Raw genomic sequence first — 21366 nt, 5'->3', positions numbered from 1 at the left:
TATCTACGTATATATCAATGAGGGTTGGAAATAGAAAATGAACAGCTGAAATTGTATGAAACAATAGCCATAGTATGGGGGTTGTGGAAATGGTTGAATGGTATCGAATTCACAAACCAATCTATGTTAAACAACAATTAAAAACCTGGAAGCACTGAACAGCTATTTCATCCTAGTACGGGACTCATCAATAGTGTCTGTTATGGACGAAAGTCTCGTTCTTGATCTCTGACAGAGAGGATTATATGGGCAATTTTGGCAAGCTGGATATTAAAACAAAACACTTGCCCAGTGCACCCAGGTCTTCAATATGTTTGCCTAACTTCAGTCGACTCCAGATTCAAAATTTTTAACAATGTATTTTGTTATTATCATACATAATTAATTCAAACAACATACCATATGTATTTGCTCTTTATGTTGTGCTGTTGATAGTGGAGATGGTGGCAATACCAATTCTTGATCACATATATCCTCTTCATCTTCTTCATCATTATGTAATCCTGTTAAATCTTGTAAGATACATTTGCATAATTCATGAATATCACAATTACATAACGATTCATCATGATTATCTTCTAAATTTAAAATAATTTGGGATAACAGATTTAATTCTCCAAGTAGTTTATTTAATAAACTTGTTCGATTTTCATATTCTTCAGTTGGATTTGAAAATATAGAATAAGTTGTTAATGTTTTCGGTATAGTTTGTTGTTTTACATCAACTAATAATGATTGACTATTAAGTTGATCTGATTCAGTCATACTAATTGTTAAATCTGAATTTGTTGTATACAATGCTGATTGATCTGATCCACTATGATGACTATGATTTACATTTGATGATATACTTTGGGATTTTTTACATTTAGATGATAAACAATAAAGAGAAACAGTTTGTTTTGAGCATACAACTCCCAATTCTTCAAGCTGTAAGAAATTGATTGAATGAATTCAGTCACAATGATTAAAAACTAACCAGATTAATATTACCCAATGGTAAATACAAATGTTTTGAATATATTAAAATTATGGAAAAAAAAGCTTGGACTGTGTAGGTTAGCAACAAAACATGAAGAATCGATTAAACGTAGGCAGATGAATTTCACGTGCACTATGTCCAATCACAGATAAAAAAGTCAATGGCCTTGGCCACAATGTGACTTAGCTATGAAATTGAGATAGAAACAATTTTCATCCGAATTTTGACTGAACTGATGTGTCAATAATATCACACTGAAACTACAGTTAGTTGGTTAGTCTAAAAATTGAGATAGCCAATTGGTCTATATTTCGACATGTTAGGACAAATGGAAGATTTATATTATTTCCCCAAAAAATACACATGAATCTGATTGGACAATTTCGGTGGGCGTTGGGAAGACAGGTGAAGTCCCATAGACCAACAGAGTAGAAAAATGGATGGAAAATGTTACAAATAAATGTATTTTCATAGTAAAAGACTAATGTTTGAACATAGCTATTGGATAAGAAACTTCTCAAATCGATCTGTAACTGAGTTTACGTGTCGCAAGACGGAATTATGGAAAGTTGCCCGACACATCACACAGTACTATTAACTAGGTATCGATTACAAATGAAAACTAACTGCTTACAGAGGGATCCTAGAATGAGACAAATTCACCAAGTTCAGTGGACTACATTAATTGTCTGAAAACGTGTGGTTTATGATAAAAACAATCTATGAATTTAAAATACCTAAACCATTTCATACTGAAGCTAGCAAGAGACTAAAGTTTACTATGTAAATAGTTCAGTATTAACATAGTAATCATGTCAAGAAGAGATAGGGTTAAGGTACTGATGCGTCTGTGAAAATAAACAATTTTTCTCGTTTCTTATTTAAAGTCGGTGAGATTTGACCAAAGACAAGAGAGAAGTTGTATCTATTAGTTCGCCTAGGCTGCCTATCTTATACCAAGACACGCTAAATGTGAGATAAGAGCCGAGAGTAACAATCAGTGACTACTGGTTCAGAATCCAGTTCCCTTATACTCACTCGCTCTCTCGATAAAGTGAAAAGAAAACAGTTCAGCAACCAGACAACTAATCATGCTATTCGAATTTATCAATCACTCATAAAACAATATGAAGAAAAATTCTTACCACACATCAATCAAATTAAGAAATCACAATATTTGCATAACTACGCTGTAAGTGAAAGAGGACTGAGTGAAAGGTTCACGATAAATTAATAATGATTTGGGAAAAATAAAACATACGACAATTGTTTCTGTATCGACCAAAATCTTAAAAGTAAGGGAATACAAGAATACTATAGTTGAAGCGTTTAGTAATTATACAATAGCTTCACAAGGGACTGTTCTGAAATTTCAACTTCGCTTTATATTTACACCGGCATCGCATGTACTCTATATTGTTGAGCTAATCAGGTTTAAGATGGCGGTTCTGAGTTTTCGTCGTGAATGGGCAATCATGTAATGGATAACTCTGTAGAGGATACTTTATGAGAGAGCTTAGGAACTTTTGGAATAATCGGGAAGTCTGTTTATTTCATAATTCGTAAAAATGACAGTTTAAATATAAGAACACAGAATGCCTTTTTCCTGTTAGTCAGTGTGCTATCGACGTAAATCAATAAACAGTACTTGTTCCTAGTTTGGTCGGTCTTGTATCTCAACTACCACTCAATATTACAAGGATATTGGATCCTAAATATGTTTATAGCACTGACCTATTAATGAGTTTGCAAAAACAACCTGACAACTATGTGACATCATTTATTAAACTATTTCCATTATGAAAGTAAGTATATTTTAAATGTGTGTGTATTTAATTTTCACAGTGTGTCGTCGGTCAAATGACTAACAATGTAACTGAACGCTCAAAATTAAAAAGTACGGCGAATAAATATAAAGTACTCAACGCATTAGATACAAGCCAAGTTTTAATGTGACAAGTTAGTAGATTGTAAATGAAGCTTAAATCTCTCAATTATGGAATGTGATATTTGATTAGTAATTCTATTGACAAAATTCCATAAAATAAACATTAAATGTTAAGTGATCTGATGCGAGACTGGTAGATCCTGGGTTGGAATCTCGTGAGGCGGGGTCGTGGATACACACTACTGAGGAGTCCCATAATAGGACGAAACGGCTGTCCAGTGCTTCCAGGTTTTCCATGGTAGTCTAGCTTCAATTGACTCATGATTTCAACTATGAAAAATATTGAAATCTCCACAAAACCCCTTCTGATTAAATGTTTTTCTTAATTTTGGTTTATAGAATATTGAAAACTGAGTCATTGCTATCACTTAAACATATTTATTGGGTTATTTTCGATAGTTGAATTGTTTATAATGTGTCTAGAATTAACCAAGACCTAAATTAACTGGTCATAGTATTAGTGTAGACAGTTAACAGGAAATGACCTTCAGTTTCATCAGGGTTACCCAAGATAACATCTGAAAATGTAGCTAGTAAGTTACAATATGAACTCTCTCTCCAATACTAGGAAATCACTGCTCACAATTAATATGTATATATATATATATATATATATACTATTGAAGATCCCCATACAAGGAAGAAATAAGAGTTCAATGCTTTCAAGTTTTCAATAGTTGTCTAACTTAGACCGATTCATTATTTCAATGAAATCTAACAATTTTCACAACCTTATACTGATGATTTGAATCTATTTAAGTCATTCTTAATTAACAATAAGTAGATGATTGATATAAATTCAAGTTATCAAGTTAATGTTTATAGAATTTTTTATCAATCATAACAAATAATATTTATAATAAGTAATATATCAAAAGGAAACCCTATATAGACATTACGTTTTACCCATGAAATTTAATTCATTTCAGACTTATCAGAAAATGTTAACAATGAATTTATTGTATATAGTTGAGATCATGAGTCAATTGAAGCTAGACAACCATGGGAAAACCTGAGAGCACTGGATGGCGGGATCGTGGATACACACTACTGAGGAGTCCCATAATAGGACGAAACGGCCGTCAAGCAGTGCTTCCAGGTTTTCCATGGTGGTCTAGTTTCAATTGACTTATGATCTCAACTACATAAAATTACTAAAATCTCCACAAAACCCCCTTCTGATAAAGAATTTATTGACCTAAATTTTATCCATCAATCAATACTCATTTGGTACAAGTCATTTTTATCAGCACCAAAAAAACTTTTTGGCAAGGATTATATTATTATTATTATTATTATTATTAGTTTATTAAATTGTTATAATGTTCCATTTTTAAATTGATCGAATAAAAATAGAACTTTAAGCCAAGATAAATAAATTAAACTAATGTGAATAAAGTGAGTTTGTTTGATTGGTGAGATTAATTTTTTTTATTACCAAGATAACAATTTTTATGCAATGTAAATTTTCTACTACATAGGTCATTTCATTCAGTTTACCATTCAATTAGTTTAGACATTGTCAACAAAGGATCTAGAATGAAAATGTAATGATTCAAATTTTAAGTAAACATATCCAGAGAGAGGAAATTTGGAAGATGTGAATAAATAAAGATGAGTTATTGATTGAAACTGTAATGGAAATTCAAACAGTGTTAGATATAAGCAAAGATGGATAGTGGCTAGCAGTGGAATCCAGGACGCGCGTTTCGTCCTATTTGGAACTCGTCAGCTGGATGTACCTGCATCCCTGGGACTCGAACTCAGTACTGTTCGCTCCAAACGCCATCGCGTTATCCACTTAGCTACTGAGTCCTGATAGCCACCTGCTTGTGCAAGGGGGTGAAGTTTAAATTCACTTTGTATTGTTTGTTTGAATTTTTCCATTGATGCTTAGGACTGTAACTGGTCAACCCCAAATAGGACGAAACGCGCGTCCTGGATTCCACTGCTAGCCGCTATCCATCTTTGCTTATAATGCTTGTAAATTAAGGCAATAAGCCAATAAGAGACTGACCAGTTGCAGTCCTAAACATCAATGGGGAGATTCAAACAAACAATACTAAGTGAGTGTTAGATATAGTTCGAAATGAACAGGTGAGATTGAAAAATGAGATTTTATCCAAAGTTGAAAAATAGTTAATGACTGTAATTGACTCACTGAGGTCAGTTTTGTGCATGTCACACAGACTTGATGAATTACATTCATGTTTTTGATCTTTTAAGTCGTAGATTTTTCATAAACTACTTATAAATCACTTAGAACTAGACTTCGGTGAGGGTGTTATTATTTTATCCTTTAGCGTTAATTAGAGATCCACATTAATAAAATAACAGCACCGAATGTAGTGTATTTTAATATCATATTCTGAATTTATAATTGTGAATAAATTGTATTCTACAGTCACTACATTTTTGCCTAGATTAAAGATCACTACCCACTAACAAATTTATTAACAAAATCTCTAACGGACTGGTTGAAACTGAATAATTCAGCAGTAAGTTCTCTAACGTTAATCATGAACAACACGAAATCAAATCGCATAGTGAGTAGAATTTTCCTTGACATATTAATGTGAAGCGTGGCAATTCGAATAGATAAACGTTTACGCCAAGTCATTTCATGACTTACTGATTCAACAAGTCAGAAAATAGAATTCCTAACTGTTTTTTTCATATTTACTACGACTCAGATAACGCATTTATTGTTATTTGTTAATCTGTAAACAAATAAATGAACAAATATCCAAAATTTATAAGCAAAGATGGGTAGTGTCTAGCAGTAGAATCTATGACGCACGTTTCGTCTTATTTGGAACTCGTCAGCTGAATGTACCTGCATCTCAGAGTTAGTGTTCAGTCTGAGATTCGAACCTAGTACCGTTCGCTTCAAACGCCATCGCGTTATCCACTTAGCAACTGAGTCTTGATAGCCACTTGCTTGTGCGATGAGGTGAAGGCTGAAGAGTCCCAAATAGGACGAAACGCGTGTCCTGAATTCCACTGCTAGCCACTATCCTTCTTTGCTTATAATACTTGTGAATTAAGCCTATATCGAGGCAATACGCACAGTATGCACATATGCCAATGAGAGACTGATCAATTGCAGCCCTAAACATCAGTGGGAAGATTCAAACAAGCAATACCAAATGAATTTAAATATTCAAAAGTTTTTAATTTCTCCACTTTGATATCCATAACCACTGTGGGAGTTTTCCTGATATATTTGACAGTAAAATCAAGTGAAGAACACTCAGAAATGTCCACTACACCAATTTTTTGGAAAAAAATTCTACTCATTTCTGAACTATATTTTTGTCCTTTTTATTGTTTTGCGTGACCACTGTTATTCAGCAATTTTGTCAACATTAAGACTGGGAGGTGGATAACCAACTGACTGTTTTTTTTACTTCTCTATAAGATAAGAGGATACTGTACTTGAAGGAAATTAATTTACTTTTTTACTAACTTAAGCTGATGTACAACAAAAAACTGTACTTCAAATCTTTCTTTTTCTCCTTTTTTGAACGATCTTTTATTTTCTACTAAAAGCACTTATGTTAGATATCAGGATGATTCTATTCTATGTATATCAGTTTCTCCCACTTATAATTGCTTTGAAATGAATCAGTTCTTGAGGCATATTTAACAAAATTCTATTTTCATGGGTTTTACACCCAATTCTTTTACGTACTAAACAATTTACTTCAGCCTAAAACATGAAAATAACGTAACCATTTTGGTTGAGTCACCTGACTTTTGTTTTATCAAAGACTTCATGATAAAATCATTTCAAGTGTAATGTTGGTGTTAGTCATACCTTTTAGCCTTTCTTGATTTTACCACGATGGGTTTTTCGTATAATTTACCACATCAAGAAGATACGTATTTTCGGCATTACCCAACACTTACTTTTACTTGTAAACTCCCGTATATTACCTATTAACCTACATTCTTCCCGGCTAATATTGTCTTTGAGTTTTTCCGTAAGATTTCACTGTGTTGCATGAAGTATTTAAGGTAGATAGGGAACGGTGAACCTCTTGATGTTATTATCGATATAGTTGTGGATAGACGTTTAAAATCATTCAAACAGCCAAGATATGTTATTCTATCAGGTAAAAACCGTCCACTTTATTCATATCTTTCCTCTGGTGCATCTTCCAACGTAACGCGACACAGGTAAATTAGAATTAAAGTATACATTAAAAAGTACGATAGAATTTAACAATCTCTACAACCCTATTTCAGGAGTGCTGGTGAAAAGCTGTGGTCAGTGGAGTTCACTCTGTATCAGGCATTAGGAAGGTACCCAGGGAAGACTATGGTACATGGTCGAGCAATATTATGGATTGGTTGAATTTAGATTTACAAACCATAGGATCTTGGCTCATTAGTTTAGAGATTAGGCGTTCGAGTGAGGTCGAAGTTCCTCGTTTCGATTCACGGACATGGGGTCGTGGATACTCATTGTTGAGAAGTCCCATAATAGGACGAAACAGATGTTTAGGCTTCCAGATTTCTAATTATGGTCTAACTTAGATAGGTTCGTGATCTTAATAAAATTCGAAAATCTCCACAGCTCTATACTAATGAAAGTACAAAAGCTTTACAGTATCGTATTTATCACGTATACTATTTGAGCAGAATGTCATATTGAGTAACCTATTCAAAATCTACACAGTTGAAGCTATATTTGGTTTACTGTTTTTTCTTTTAAATTTTATTTACTCTGATATAGTGCTATTTATTTATTACTTCAACCAGAATTTATATTGGTGTTTTTCATTTGTAAGGGTTAGAATCTTCCTACTGTAGATATTAAGGACTTCAATTGTTCAGTCACAGTGTAAACATCAACACTAGAGAAGAGATAAAACCGGTTGACAAATATCAAATAAGATGAAACATGAGTCTTAGATTCCACTGTTAGCTAATACAGAAATACTTGAATATTTTATTTAATACTATACAATCATTAAGGATTGATAACAGTAGAGTTTGAAGAGGAAGTGATCGGAAGTAATTGTTTACTCAAATATTCTATCTTGATATTATATATATATATATATATATATATCAATTCACTGAAGACAATTGGTGAACGGTCGCTCAACTTGGTTGGATTTAGACATGAACACCATCGGATCCCGGCTCAGTGGTCTATAGGTTGAGTGCTCTGGCGCGAGACTGGTAGATCCTGGGTTTGAATCTCGCGAGTGCGGGATCGTGGATGCGCACTGCTGAGGAGTCCCATAATAGGACGAAACGGCCGTCCAGTGCTTCCAGGTTTTCCACAGTGGTCTAGCTTCAATTTACTCACGCTTTCAACAGTGAATATATATATATATATATATATATATATGAGAAACACTGTTGAAATATTTCATGCTGAGGATTCCATATTGTCATAAACATGTAGTATTCAGTTAACGAAGCATTATTACTACTCTTATTATTTTCATTGTTATTATCGATCCATAACTTAGTAAATACTGATCGCTTATATTCAATAAATCAATAATTGTGTAACAACTATAGATATTTAACATTAGTTGTATAGAAAATGAACATTGTAATCTTAAGTGTAAAAACTATATACTTGACGAATCTTTCATAGGATGAAGACCACATAGTTACATCTAATAATAATGATAATAGTAATGAATAGTGTGAGAGTTTTAATCGTAATGAAACTAGCCAAATGATAATGTTAACAAAGTTGATTTATTTCACAATTCATTGTATATACTGTAGTAAATACATGTTGTCCTCATACATACTACTGATTGATTATACTTGACCTCAATGAATATCCCGGCCTGAGAAAGTTATTCTTTCTCTATTCAATGAAATCTTGTTTAAACAAGTTACTAAATCAGTTACAAAAAAAACCAGTAAAATGTTTGATAATAATAATACTTCACATCACCATGACAATAAACTAACAACAGCGTCAATATTAATAGTAACAACCAGAAATCAATACCAGTAATCATGTTCTTTATTGTATCATAGTAAATATGTTTTATGTAAAACTGATGAAAAATGTTTTATTTTACATTGTCATTTTTTTCTCAGGTACTTAATTTCTCGATTATTTCTGGAGTTCATTCATGTATGTCCATAAGTAATACTTAAAAGATGATAATGACGATCTCTATAACTACTATGACTACTACTATTTATAATACTACTGATTAATAATACTTCCATTAAACTCTGCTTATTATATTTTACTTAGATGACACAATATGTTCTAAAAACAAAAAAACTGATCAGATTTTGTGAATGAATAGTAAAACACGTTTTGTCATTCATAACTGAATGTCACAGACCCTTTAAGAAAAATCATCATTATTACAAAATAATTTGATTGAATTAATTTTAAAATGGCTCAAAAAAAGAAAAACACAAATAAACAATAGACCTCTCCTACTGAGATTATAATGAATGCTGTAAATAGGTGTTTTACGTTATAAACACCTTACATTATCCAAATATGTACACATATTTTTTGTGTACACATATATATAGTGCACACATGAATACACACATACATACTACTAACAAATGCGCTTATAGATATAACATTGTACTTTACGAAGTATATATATGTATATTGGAAAAGTTTATCAAATGGAGTAGGTTACCATAGACAATTTCCTTGTATCATATTCAGAAGATGAAAGGAATCGATTTAGCATGATTTATCAAATTAAACAATTAATGATCACAGGTTCAATTGTAATAAATTTATTAGAATTTCATTTATTTAGATATAATTGACAAATTAGTTTTGATAAATGCCGAAATAAAATCAAATTAGTTAGAACATCCATGGAACCTTACGTAGTAGACATGATCGATAAAGTGATTATTTCATAAATTGCATAGTGCTCTTTTGTGTGTATTATTGTGTGTGTATGTGGAAACACTTCGTTGAAGTTAGACATTAACACCATTGGATGCCGACCAGCTCAGTGGTCTATCGGTTATGTGCTCTGGCGTGAGACTGGTAGATCCTGGGTTGGAATCTCGAAAGGCGGAATCGTGGATGCGCACTGCTGAAGAGTCCCATAATAGGACGAAACGGCCGTCAAGCAGTGCTTCCAGGTTTTCCATGGTAGTCTAGCTTCAATTGACTCATGATTTCAACTATGAAAATCCTGAAATCTCCACAAAACCCCTTCTGACTTTAAGAATATATTGGGGATAAACTGTTCATCACTATAAACTGATATCACAATTGGAGTGGCCTGTTAAAGTATATGATCTTAAAGAGTTCTAATCTAACACAAAATGCTTGTTCACTTTTTTTGGTTTGCATTGATTCCCCAACATAAATCAATATGTAGTGTAAACTGCCTTGAATAAATCCTGTTTCTCAATGAAGGTGGTGATAAGACTTACTAAACCTATTAATGATTGACTATGTATGTCAATATCTACGTTTAATCATCCCTTTTTTGTATGGATATATGTTTTAAAGCATGAAGAAAAGCCAATATTCTAATGGAGACATATGAATATAATCTTGTTAAACTTGAACTTATAGACATTAACCAAAAGGTTACTATTATTCCTCGGTAAACTAATTGATCAATAGTGTAGTAGCATAATGAAGTGATGGTAGTGTTAGGCTCATTTCTGTGTAAAACTTTTAATACATATAAAAACTTCCAATTTAATGTAATTCTTAATTAACTTTGTAACTTGGACCCAAAAAATACATGTCTGTCTCCAATCAAATAGATGGATTATAAAGATTACCGTTTTAACTCTGATAAATTTGAATTTGATTCAGTGAAACTTGTGCCAATATCTACCTTGGTTTGTCGAAAATTTAAAAAAAAAAGAAAACTATTTATATCATTTCGTGTATGTTTATTTTTATTCATATGAAAAGAAGAAAGCTGCTATTTTAATGAATGAATTAATTAACTCTAATTGAGGGGTAAAACGATTTACACAAAACTGTTTTAAAGTTTCAATAATAGTGATTCATTTAATTAAGCATATCAATACTGGTAGAATAGAGCACAAAAGAAAATCAATGAACCATAGAACTGAAGTGAAAATTTGTGAAGAAATTATAGAGAGGAGGTTAATATAAACAGTAAATAAATGAACAGTAATAGTATCGAATGATACATACGATTCAGTTAAAAATAAATCCAAGAAACCGTTTTTTATATACTCTATTTGATTACGTTTTAAGCCAGTGGACTGTATCATCACTAGGACCCCAACCAGGGAGTTTTGATGGACAGATAGATCCCAGTATTATACAATTGCCTTTTTTCACTGAAAAAGCGAATATATGAAGGGTATTATAAGTCCCGAATGAAGTAGAAAGGAATTATTCCATCCGTATAATCAGTGATATCAAGGTACAATGCATCCGAAAGTTGTATTTTCGGCTGGAGATTTCTGAAAAACTAATGAGTACTTTCAGCTAGAAACTGTTTGTTTGTATACAATCATGATATGTGAGTTTTAAACTATGTCTATCAAGCTACAAAGCAAGTATATCACTTTTTTGGTAAATATAACTTTAACTAATTCAGTCAGCAGCTCAGTAATAAACGAAGGAAGGCATGACATTAATATGAATTGGATCAACTTGCTATTCTTTATATTAACAAAGTGAGGAGAAATTAACCAAATCTAACTTTGAATCGGAGTAATAATAATGCTTACAATGACAGTGAAAGCTAATCACGAATAATATTATTCAGAAAGTAGGAGTGAAATCCAGTAGCAAGAAATATAAAATAACCTTGGAATTCGAGATTTAGGGAAGAAAAAGAATAAATACGTTAGTACCTTTGTAGCAGGCAGTTTGAAACTTCCCGCATACAACTCAGGTTAACGGTCAACGACTACAAAGGCTGATACCACCTATTGTTTTGCACAACTGAAATGTTCTTTCAAGATGCTTATAAAACAGCCAGAACGGCCTGCAGAGGTAGATGGCGACTGGGAAATTCCATGTTCATGTATATATATGAAAAAGAAAACGTTAGAAACGACGTTATGCTTCTGAAACCTGTTACATAAAAGGTTAATTTATCTGCATTCAGAAGGGGTTTTGTGGAGATTTCAGGATTTTCATAGTTGAAATCATGAGTCAACTGAAGCTAGACTACCATGGAAAACCTGGAAGCACTGCTTGACGGCCGTTTCGTCCTATTATGGGACTCTTCAGCAGTGCACATCCACGATTCCGCCTTTCGAGATTCCAACCTAGGATCTACCAGTCTCACGCCAGAGCACATAACCGATAGACCACTGAGCTGGTCGGCATCCAATGGTGTTAATGTCTAACCTCAACCAATCCACGAAATCGAGCAACCATTCATCAATGTCTTCAGTGAGTTGTTATCTCACAACAGACGTGGTTGAACTCCACTGGTCACTGCTTCTCACTAGAACTCCAGGACATGTATCTTGAAGTCAGTCACTAGTGAGCAAATGATTATAATCAGAAAGGGTTTTGTGGAGATTTTAGTATTTTCCATTCACCTAGAAAGATAATATTCGGTTCTGTAAGCTTATAATAATCCTGTTGACTTTCTATAGACTATTGATGAACACAATAATATATATAAAGCAAATAAAATAATCACTTCAATGAATAATACCATCTTTAAGTCAATAGGATCCAAGGTGTTTGATCTATTAAGTAAGTATAATAGCATTATACCATAACCGTTTGAAAAATAGAATAAAGAAATAGAATTCTTCTTCATTTGATATTATTAAAACAATCAGCTGATCTATGATTATCATTATTTAATTTCATAGTACGTGAATTCGTTGTATTTGTCTAACTGATGGAATAAGACACCTATATGATTCCACATTTAAGTACTTTATACGTATACATTTTATTCATGGATATACTATTTGTAGTATGATTGTGTTATTTATTCACGTGATTGTCTATGTTTGTTACGATAATAATATTTGGCTCGCTCTTATGTATACAGTTAAAATATTTGCTTAATATGTTTACAATTAATTCCAATGAACCTTTTTTTTAGCTGTTTTAATAGATGAAATATAGATATATGTTAATCCGACAATTTCATAATTTAAAATTTATGTAAGGTAAACTTTGGCCATTTATTTAGACGTCCAGTGCTTCCAGGTTTTCCACGGTGGTCTAGCTTCAATTGACTCATGATTTCAACTATATATGTATATAAAAATTACTTAAAATCTCCACAGAAAACCCCAATTATTTAGACAGTTTGATGAATTCGACTGATTTAAAAGGGGAATTCTCGTCATTGAACAACATAAGACGTAGAATTAATGGGTAAGGATAATCATCATTGTTCAATATTGAATAAAAAGGGCAATATCTAGAATACCCTATGATATTTTCGTTCACTTAATTGTTCAATGATGTATATAAGAGTATAATTCTTATTGAGGATTACGTTTCAGTCATCTAAAACTATCTGTATATGTTTTCTATGAACACAAAACTGTAGCGCATGACAACTTACTGGATGAAGAGAAGCAAATAAGATAAAAGTTAGAGCTTAAATTGAGATCCTCAGTGAAAGTTATGCCTTTAATGTGTCATTCACTCACTAAATGAACAGAAAAATATTAGATATTGGATATATTTAGTATTACGAGGCAGATGAGCTTAGAAAATCACGGATATCTATACCACCCTGAATTGATGAATTACAATTTCAAAGTCATAGGAATAAAGCTTGAATTATCTTCTCAGATATGATGATTCAATGTTACGATGATTTACTTCAAGTGGTTACTAAGTAGAAATTACTGTAAATATTATAATAGTATGAATACTAATGATAATCATATGTTCATTAGTGATCAGCTTCAAAATGCTTCTCCTGGAGTTCTAGTGAGAAGCGGCAACCAGTCGAGTTGAACTATAGTTGGGTGTGAGATCATTATCTACTGCAGGGAAGTTATGCTAATCACGTAATATCGTGAAGTGATTGAAGTCCAATTAATACATCTATGGTCTAGAAATTAAGCGTCCGAGTACAATATCGAAGTTCCTGAATTCTATCCCTGGTGATAGGGTCGTGGATACCCACTGTCGGGAAGTCCTATGCTAGGATGATACGGTAATCTAGTGCCTAATGGTTTTCAATAGTAGTTTAGCTAAGATTAGTTCGTGGTTTACGCAATGTAAAATCCGCAGTTTTCACAAAAAATATAAACTGAAAGTCAGTACTAATGATGAAGCGAAAACGACTGACAAATAATATCAGAATTAGATACACGAATATCAGTTATGTATTCTTGCTTTGGTTATGGAAATATGAAAGTAAATTCTGTCTCACTGATTATTAAATTTAACCTATCACTATGATTATAACAAAAGTAGAGATTGAATCCTCGGGTTTATTTCGTTGATAAAAACATTTTGCAAGAAAAGAAAAGGAGTGATAATTATATTTGGTGACAAATTTAAAGGAGGTTTTTAACAAGTATTATCTTTTAACATCAACCAGAAAATCGCTGCGGTCTAATGGATAGTCAACAGGTCCCTCTGATCTCTTATATGGTTGGTTAATAGTGGGTACTTATGACCCTTAATACTAATCAATCACTGAATAAGAATTCAATGATCCTTACTTATAACTTCGTTTGAAAATAAATCTGTTTGAGCAGGAAAGAATATCTATGTGTTTACCCATCCCTTGTTTAATACTCAATAATTGTGCGGTATCCAGTAATTTTGGTCACTTTTCCTTTCAGCTCGTAGCTGAGTGCTGCATACTGGGGTTTAATTTTCGCTAGAGATTTCCTTTTCAGATCTAACATTCGTTAAATTTATGTTTTTCATCCGGTATGTTAGGATGAGCCATACTAAATTGTCTATAGTAAACAGATTTGAATACCTTCAAATACTTGAAATAATTTATAGACGAACCAATCATATTTAAGATATCAGGTCTTGAATTTTGGCACGAAATCCATTCACCCATTTGGTTAAATATCATTTTGGCATTATAGCTGATGTCAATTCGTGATGGAAACCCTAAATATAATTCTTAACCCTAACGTTCAACAGTAAATCCTAATCCTAATTCCTCACACTAATCTATAACCCTCATTTAACCCTAGTAAGTAGGTGGACATTCCAATGTCATTTTAGTGTTGTTCAAAGGTCATCCATAAATTATAGTCTCACCGAAATCTCCGGTGAAAATTACACTCCAGAACTCATCAGCTAAGTAGACTTGGAAATCCCTGAATATGCTGGATACCCTACAGCGATTAATGATTGAGAAATTGATGGATAATTTTATATTAATATTCAAAACATGGTCTTTTATTAGTTAATACCATTTAATTCACTAGGTTTTGGTAGATTTTTTGACACCGACTTGTAGTGACTAATACGAAAAATCGTAACATTATTTATTAGTCACTATCATTTCAAACTTTGACCTCTGAGTATAGAATCGGATTGTAATTGGTGTATCATTGATATACTTTGCCTTTGAACGCTCTTTTTATTGATTAACGAACCCGAATTCATTATTTCATTATTATTATTTAAAATGTATGTGACAATCACCGTTTGTCACAATTTCATCTTTCTGCTTTAAACAACCATACACAAGTATATTGTTGAAGTTCCGTTGTTTAATGGTTGTTAAATTTTCAATAATCTCGTTAAATACACCCTTGTATTAGTATGAACAACTGGACATTTGAGTCTTATCAGAAAGTAAGAAAATTAACTTTTACATAACACAAATGATGAGTACAAGAAAACAACACTCTCATCAATCAATTGTTAGATCATAACAACAGAATGATTCTTTCTTTTCTAAACGCCCTTTCTATGATCATGTGGAATTTGCATAAAGATTCTTCATTCTTTCAGTATACTCTGTTATTACAATTTGACAATTAACAACTCTTTAGGGTATCTTACGTGTTTATTTTCATACATGTTTTCTACACACTACTATAAGAAATGAATTAACTTGATTATTAGTAAACACCACAAGATCAGTCTCATGTCCTAAAATGGTATTCATTACACTGGATAGAAAAAAAAATGAGAGGATCGATAAAATATAGTTAATACCAATGTCAAATAAATTAAAATTTAGATCTCGTTGGTTATGATGATCAGTTTTTCAACTGACCATAGTTAACGATGCAGCATACTACTTTGTCATTCCATGTTTATAGTTCCGCCGTATCAATAGTTTCTAGGGTTAAATAAAAGGTATTCTTAGGTATATGAGCTCTTTGTTGTTGGGCAACACCTATTCGTCCACATACCAATCTGAATAAAAAAAATCAATATTGAGAAATTACATGCCCTAACAATCATTACAAATGGTTATCATGATTCATTAGTGGATTGAACAATGACTTAACAGTTAGAACAGTGTTTAATTCGTCTTTCAAATAATACAAAAACTAACTATCTGATTTAAATCAAACATTTTAACTATCATTCAGTCATTATCAAATTTATAAATAAGTTTCTGATAGTCTTAAAAACTAAGAAAAAAAATGCATTATTTTGTTGAGATCACAAACCGATCTAAGTTAGAATACCACTGAAAATCTGGAAGCTCCAGGTAGCTGTTTTGTCGTAATATGAGACTCCCCAATAGTGAGCACCCATGACCCCGTCACCAGGGGTAGAACCCAGGACCATTGGTCTTGTTCAAACACTTAATCTCGATATACTGTACAACTATCTCCCATTGCCTGCGGTAAATGATTGACTCACACCCAACATCGTTGAACTTTAATAGATACGAATTCCTACTACAACTCAAGAAATTTTCACTTGAAGCTACTTACAAGTAATTTCAATAACATTTAATAGACTCCAAAACCCCACACAGATAATGATAATAATAACGTACAATTGTTGATTAAAGTTTCTATAATTAAATAAAATTAGTTTTGTCAATAAAATGATTGAAGTTAATGTACATTTCACATTTTTTTACTGTTAGAGACTTGTATCTTTCGCTTCATCCTTTTGTCAACATTCCATAACACATTTTTCTCTCGTTAGATACAATCTAGAAATGTCATTCACTCAATTTGAATAATCAATATTCATTATGTACTCTACCATAGATCATACGAAGGTGATGGTACACACGAAACAACTGGTTGTATATAAGTCAATTTGAAAAGTTAATTAATGAAAAACAGATTCCATAACAGATGAAATTAGTTGAGCTGCCTGGTTGTAACGGATCACCAGTTGCATAAGCATATACTGATGAAAATTATATGTATAATATTGGTCCATAAATGGATCCCAAAGTTATCATTCACTATTATTATCGGAACATAACAGAAAAAATGACCAGAGAAAGTAGAACTAGGGGAAACAAACCACTTTTTCATAAGTAGCGAATGTTTAAATTACTTTAATGGAGATAGCTTATACTCTACAACTCTCCATTACAACCGAATTAATAAAGTAACAGAAAATCTGATCAAATATAGACAATTCCAAACTAAAATTTACAAAATATAAACAAGTGCAGATCGATAGTCTGAATTCCTAATTAATCTTATCATTTAGTGTATCCAACCAATAGAGTATAATGTACACAACTTAATTCAATAATCAATAACTTTATTTGGAGTGAACTTAGTCTTACTGTTGATCATTGTGAATCACCTTCGATCTTATTATTTCATTCTTCAGCTCACTCCAAGTGTTAATACATACTAGGCTTGAGCATGTTCAAACTAACAGATATATTACAAAATATCTAAACTTAAAGATAACATGTAATAGCAGTTCTAATTAGGAACTTACTGTTTAATTATCAGAAGGGGTTTTGTGAAGATTAAGTATTTTCATAGTTGAAAGCGTGAGTCAATTGAAGCTAGACCACCATGGATGCGCACTGCTGAGGAGTCCCATAATAGGACGAAACGACTGTCCAGTGCTTCCACGTTTTCCATGGTGGTCTAGCTTCAATTGACTCACGCTTTCAACTATGAAAACTCACTGTTTGTTACTAAAGTAAATAAAATTGTGGCTTAGTCTTTAAAGTATCCACCTTTCAACTAAAAAGTCATCTCTTCGAACCATGTTTCGTTTATTTCAGTTTAGGCAGCCGGGTAGTGTGATTAGCCTTCACACGAAACACTATCTTTGAGTCTCGACTGCATAAAATACCTGCTTAGTAAATGATCTACTAGGAGTGTTATGTAAATTATCAGAAACAACTAGAAAGATAGAAACTTAATGAGACGTTACCTAAATAATTTTTTTCTTTCTTACAGTCAATTTTTACCACTGATTACTGCCACTTGAAGTATCATTGAAAACTGGAAAATACTAGACACTTGTCTTGTTTTAATAGTTTTAAATAGTGAAACGATACCATTTTAGGGGCCTTGGGTCAATCATTAGCTAATCAGAATGCAGACGGAATATATGAATAATTTATTATATAAAATCTAATAAGTTAGAAACTATACGTTCGGCATAAATGATCATATTACTGAGGTTCACTATGGGTTTATCGATATTAAAATCAAAGTAGGTTCGATAAAAGAACTAAATTCATACGACTGAAGATCGTTTTAACTTTAAAGCTTTTATAAAAAAAAAAAGAAGATAGTTATTTAACCCTGGTTCAACGTTATTAGTACGAACACCAGTTATAGCGTCAACTAGATGACTTGTATGAACTAAAACCTGATGATTATAATCACATTTTTGAAGACACATCTACACTCCCTATTCAGTCGTGGAAACAGTAGCCCCCGATTGCATAATACCATTAATAAAGGAATAATTTTTCAGTACTAGTTAAATCATAATGCATGGAAGAACTTAAAAGACCTCAAAAGCATCCCTGATTATATTTTCAATCACATCAAGTATTCTAAATGAGCAGTTACAGTTTCAGAAACATTCTATATCAGGAGAAGGTGTTCTTTTTGATTTAACTTTAACATCAAGTCATATTAACTGTATGATTATAAATCAGATATGTTTTTTTAATTTTAAGCATCTCAAGAACTGAATATTAGGCTATTTGCATCTAGCTCTTAGTAAGATATAAGCTATCTTCCATCGCGTTTTTAATTTCTCACAAAACTTCAATAGTTTCCGTCTTAAATCTGAATGATTTGTCAGTATACCATGTAAGCTACTTAGTGATTCCCGACCAATATCCAATTTATATTCAAAGATAAACCGTTTAAGCTTTAGTCGTCTAACAAGATGCTATCCATTTATCGGGTTACAATTTAATAGTATCAATTCATAATGAAAAATAAACTTCTTTCCAAAAATACAAAATAAATTTTCAGTCGATAAATCAATGATAGAAACTTACTGGATATATTTCAGCATAACATTTTGAATTAAATTCATTTTCATTTTTAGCCTTGGTTACTACGGAAGAATCACAGTTTATGGTCACATTGTGTTTCATGCATGATACAAAATGTGTTCCATCCAAATTCATTTCTTTGATGTGATCTAAAATAAATGGCTGATCATTAAACAATTTATTTTGATCGTCATATTCTAGATTTGTTTCTTGATGTTCATTTTTTGATTGACCAATAAAAGCTCCATTTTTATAGGCTGGAGTACCACTTTGTGTTTTAATGTATGTGTATTGACAGAATTTACGTTTATCACCAACACGACAACGATAATCTAATGCATCAAGGGAACAGATTGAATCGACATTAATAGGATTCATATCTAATTTCCCTTGATAATTATCCGGCTGTGTGATAATAGCCAATTTAGATCCAAATCCTAAAAGACTTGATGTGAAAGAAAAATTATTATTGTTGTTGTAAAAGTCTGAATTTTTTCTGAGTTGTGACTCTTTAATTTGTGTAAAATTGGATTGTTTTGTTGTGAAAGGTTGACATTTGTCGGTATTTAATAGGTTTATATCATTAATGCTTCCACCCAATCCTGTCGATCGAAAGGGATGCGTAGGCGGACTAATTTTTACATCCTTGATTTTTGGTAATAATAAGAGTACGGTCACGTTATACAAATGTTCTATATTTATAGGAATAATAAAGCACCAGCTGTGCGTCTCACAGCCTGGTAATGTATCATCACAAGATTTGGACGAATATGAATGACCGGATGCCCAACCAATAAGTCGTAAACCAGGCCCTAACTGTATTGGCATTCCTGATATCAATTTTTTTGATAGATCACAATGTTCCCTATCTGGTGCTATGGATAATTCAAGGTTTCGTCCTAAATCACTCCATATTACTTTCCAATGTCCTCCGTTCTGAGGTACATAACAATCAATACATATGATCTGATTCTGATTTTGTGGAGTAAGTTGAACACCTGAAATATTTATTGATTCATTATAATGAAGTAGTAATAGTCTGGCCAATAATCTAGTTGAATGAATGCTTGTAGGATCAGTAACATTATGTTTTTGATTAAAATTGATAGAGAGTTCATGGGCAGGAATTCGAAGCCAATAATATCGTTTGATTATTCCATCAGATTCTATCGACGATATATCATACCACCAGAAGGAACCTGGTACACGTGAGACTACATTATTTAAACTTGATTCCAAATTCCAATCACTGATTTGATCTGTTTTATTTCCACAATCTATTCCAGTTGTCTTCATTCCTATGTCATTTGGTTAATTGGTTACTTTAATATCTGATGATAATACTGAAAATAATTAATAAGCTTTCATAACTGGAATAAATTCTTACTAACTTTCACATGTTGTGAAAGTACAAGGGATATAAGACATAAGTAGAGATAAGAAAAAATCCATTCAACTTTTCATGCAGACTAATAGTCAAGTAACCAGTCGGACGTTTGGACATTGGTAAATTTGATTTAACCAATAATCTATAAGCCAATCATAATTTGACACGGTAAACTAGACAATGGGCTGAAATAAAATAATACAACCAATTGTATGTACTTATTATTGACTGGTCGGTCCATATTGAATTATCAATTGGATTAGACAAATAAATAACTTTCCACATTGATGTGATTTACTTTGTAGTCTGTATTGTTAACTGTTTCTTGTGTATTTCAAAATACTGAATAATAGTGATATTCAGTGCTTTTACACAGTTGAATTCATGATTCTATCTAGCCTAAACTACCATTGGAAAACTGGAGGCAGTAGACGACCGTTTCGTCCTAGTATGAGACTTCCCAGCAGTGCACATCCACGATCCCTCACGTGGGACTCGAATCCCGGACTTACGGTTTCGCGCACGAACACTTAACTTCTAGACCGATGAACCGGTATTCAGCGATGTTAATGTCTAACTACAATCGATCCATCATCTTGTACAACCTTTCTTCCATTGTCTGAGGTGGATAACTGTCTCGATAGAATATTTAACAATCAAGAATGTTTAAATGAACCGTCGTTTTCAATTATTA

At 32.3% G+C, this 21366-nt stretch overlaps 1 protein-coding gene and 1 non-coding gene across 2 annotated transcripts in view; both read right to left on the bottom strand.

The window, feature by feature from the left end:
• Smp_123960 (hypothetical protein) overlaps window positions 1-20581 on the bottom strand; it is a gene marked incomplete at its 5' end in the record, with an annotated part of 132128 nt that extends 111547 nt beyond the window's left edge. The window contains 2 exons of the mRNA XM_018793141.1: window positions 400-930; window positions 19289-20581. Of these exons, the coding sequence (XP_018647684.1) occupies window positions 400-930; window positions 19289-20581 (1824 nt within the window). The remainder of the gene's footprint in view (window positions 1-399; window positions 931-19288) is intronic.
• Window positions 5785-5855, bottom strand: Smp_tRNA_01253_Pseudo_TTG.1.1. Its single transcript has one exon. It is a non-coding gene (tRNA).
• Window positions 20582-21366: the final 785 nt, after the last annotated feature.

Source organism: Schistosoma mansoni, chromosome 1 (genome assembly GCF_000237925.1).
Source record: "Schistosoma mansoni strain Puerto Rico chromosome 1, complete genome".
NCBI lineage: Eukaryota > Metazoa > Platyhelminthes > Trematoda > Strigeidida > Schistosomatidae > Schistosoma > Schistosoma mansoni.
This window is presented reverse-complemented; position numbering and strand designations above follow the sequence as displayed.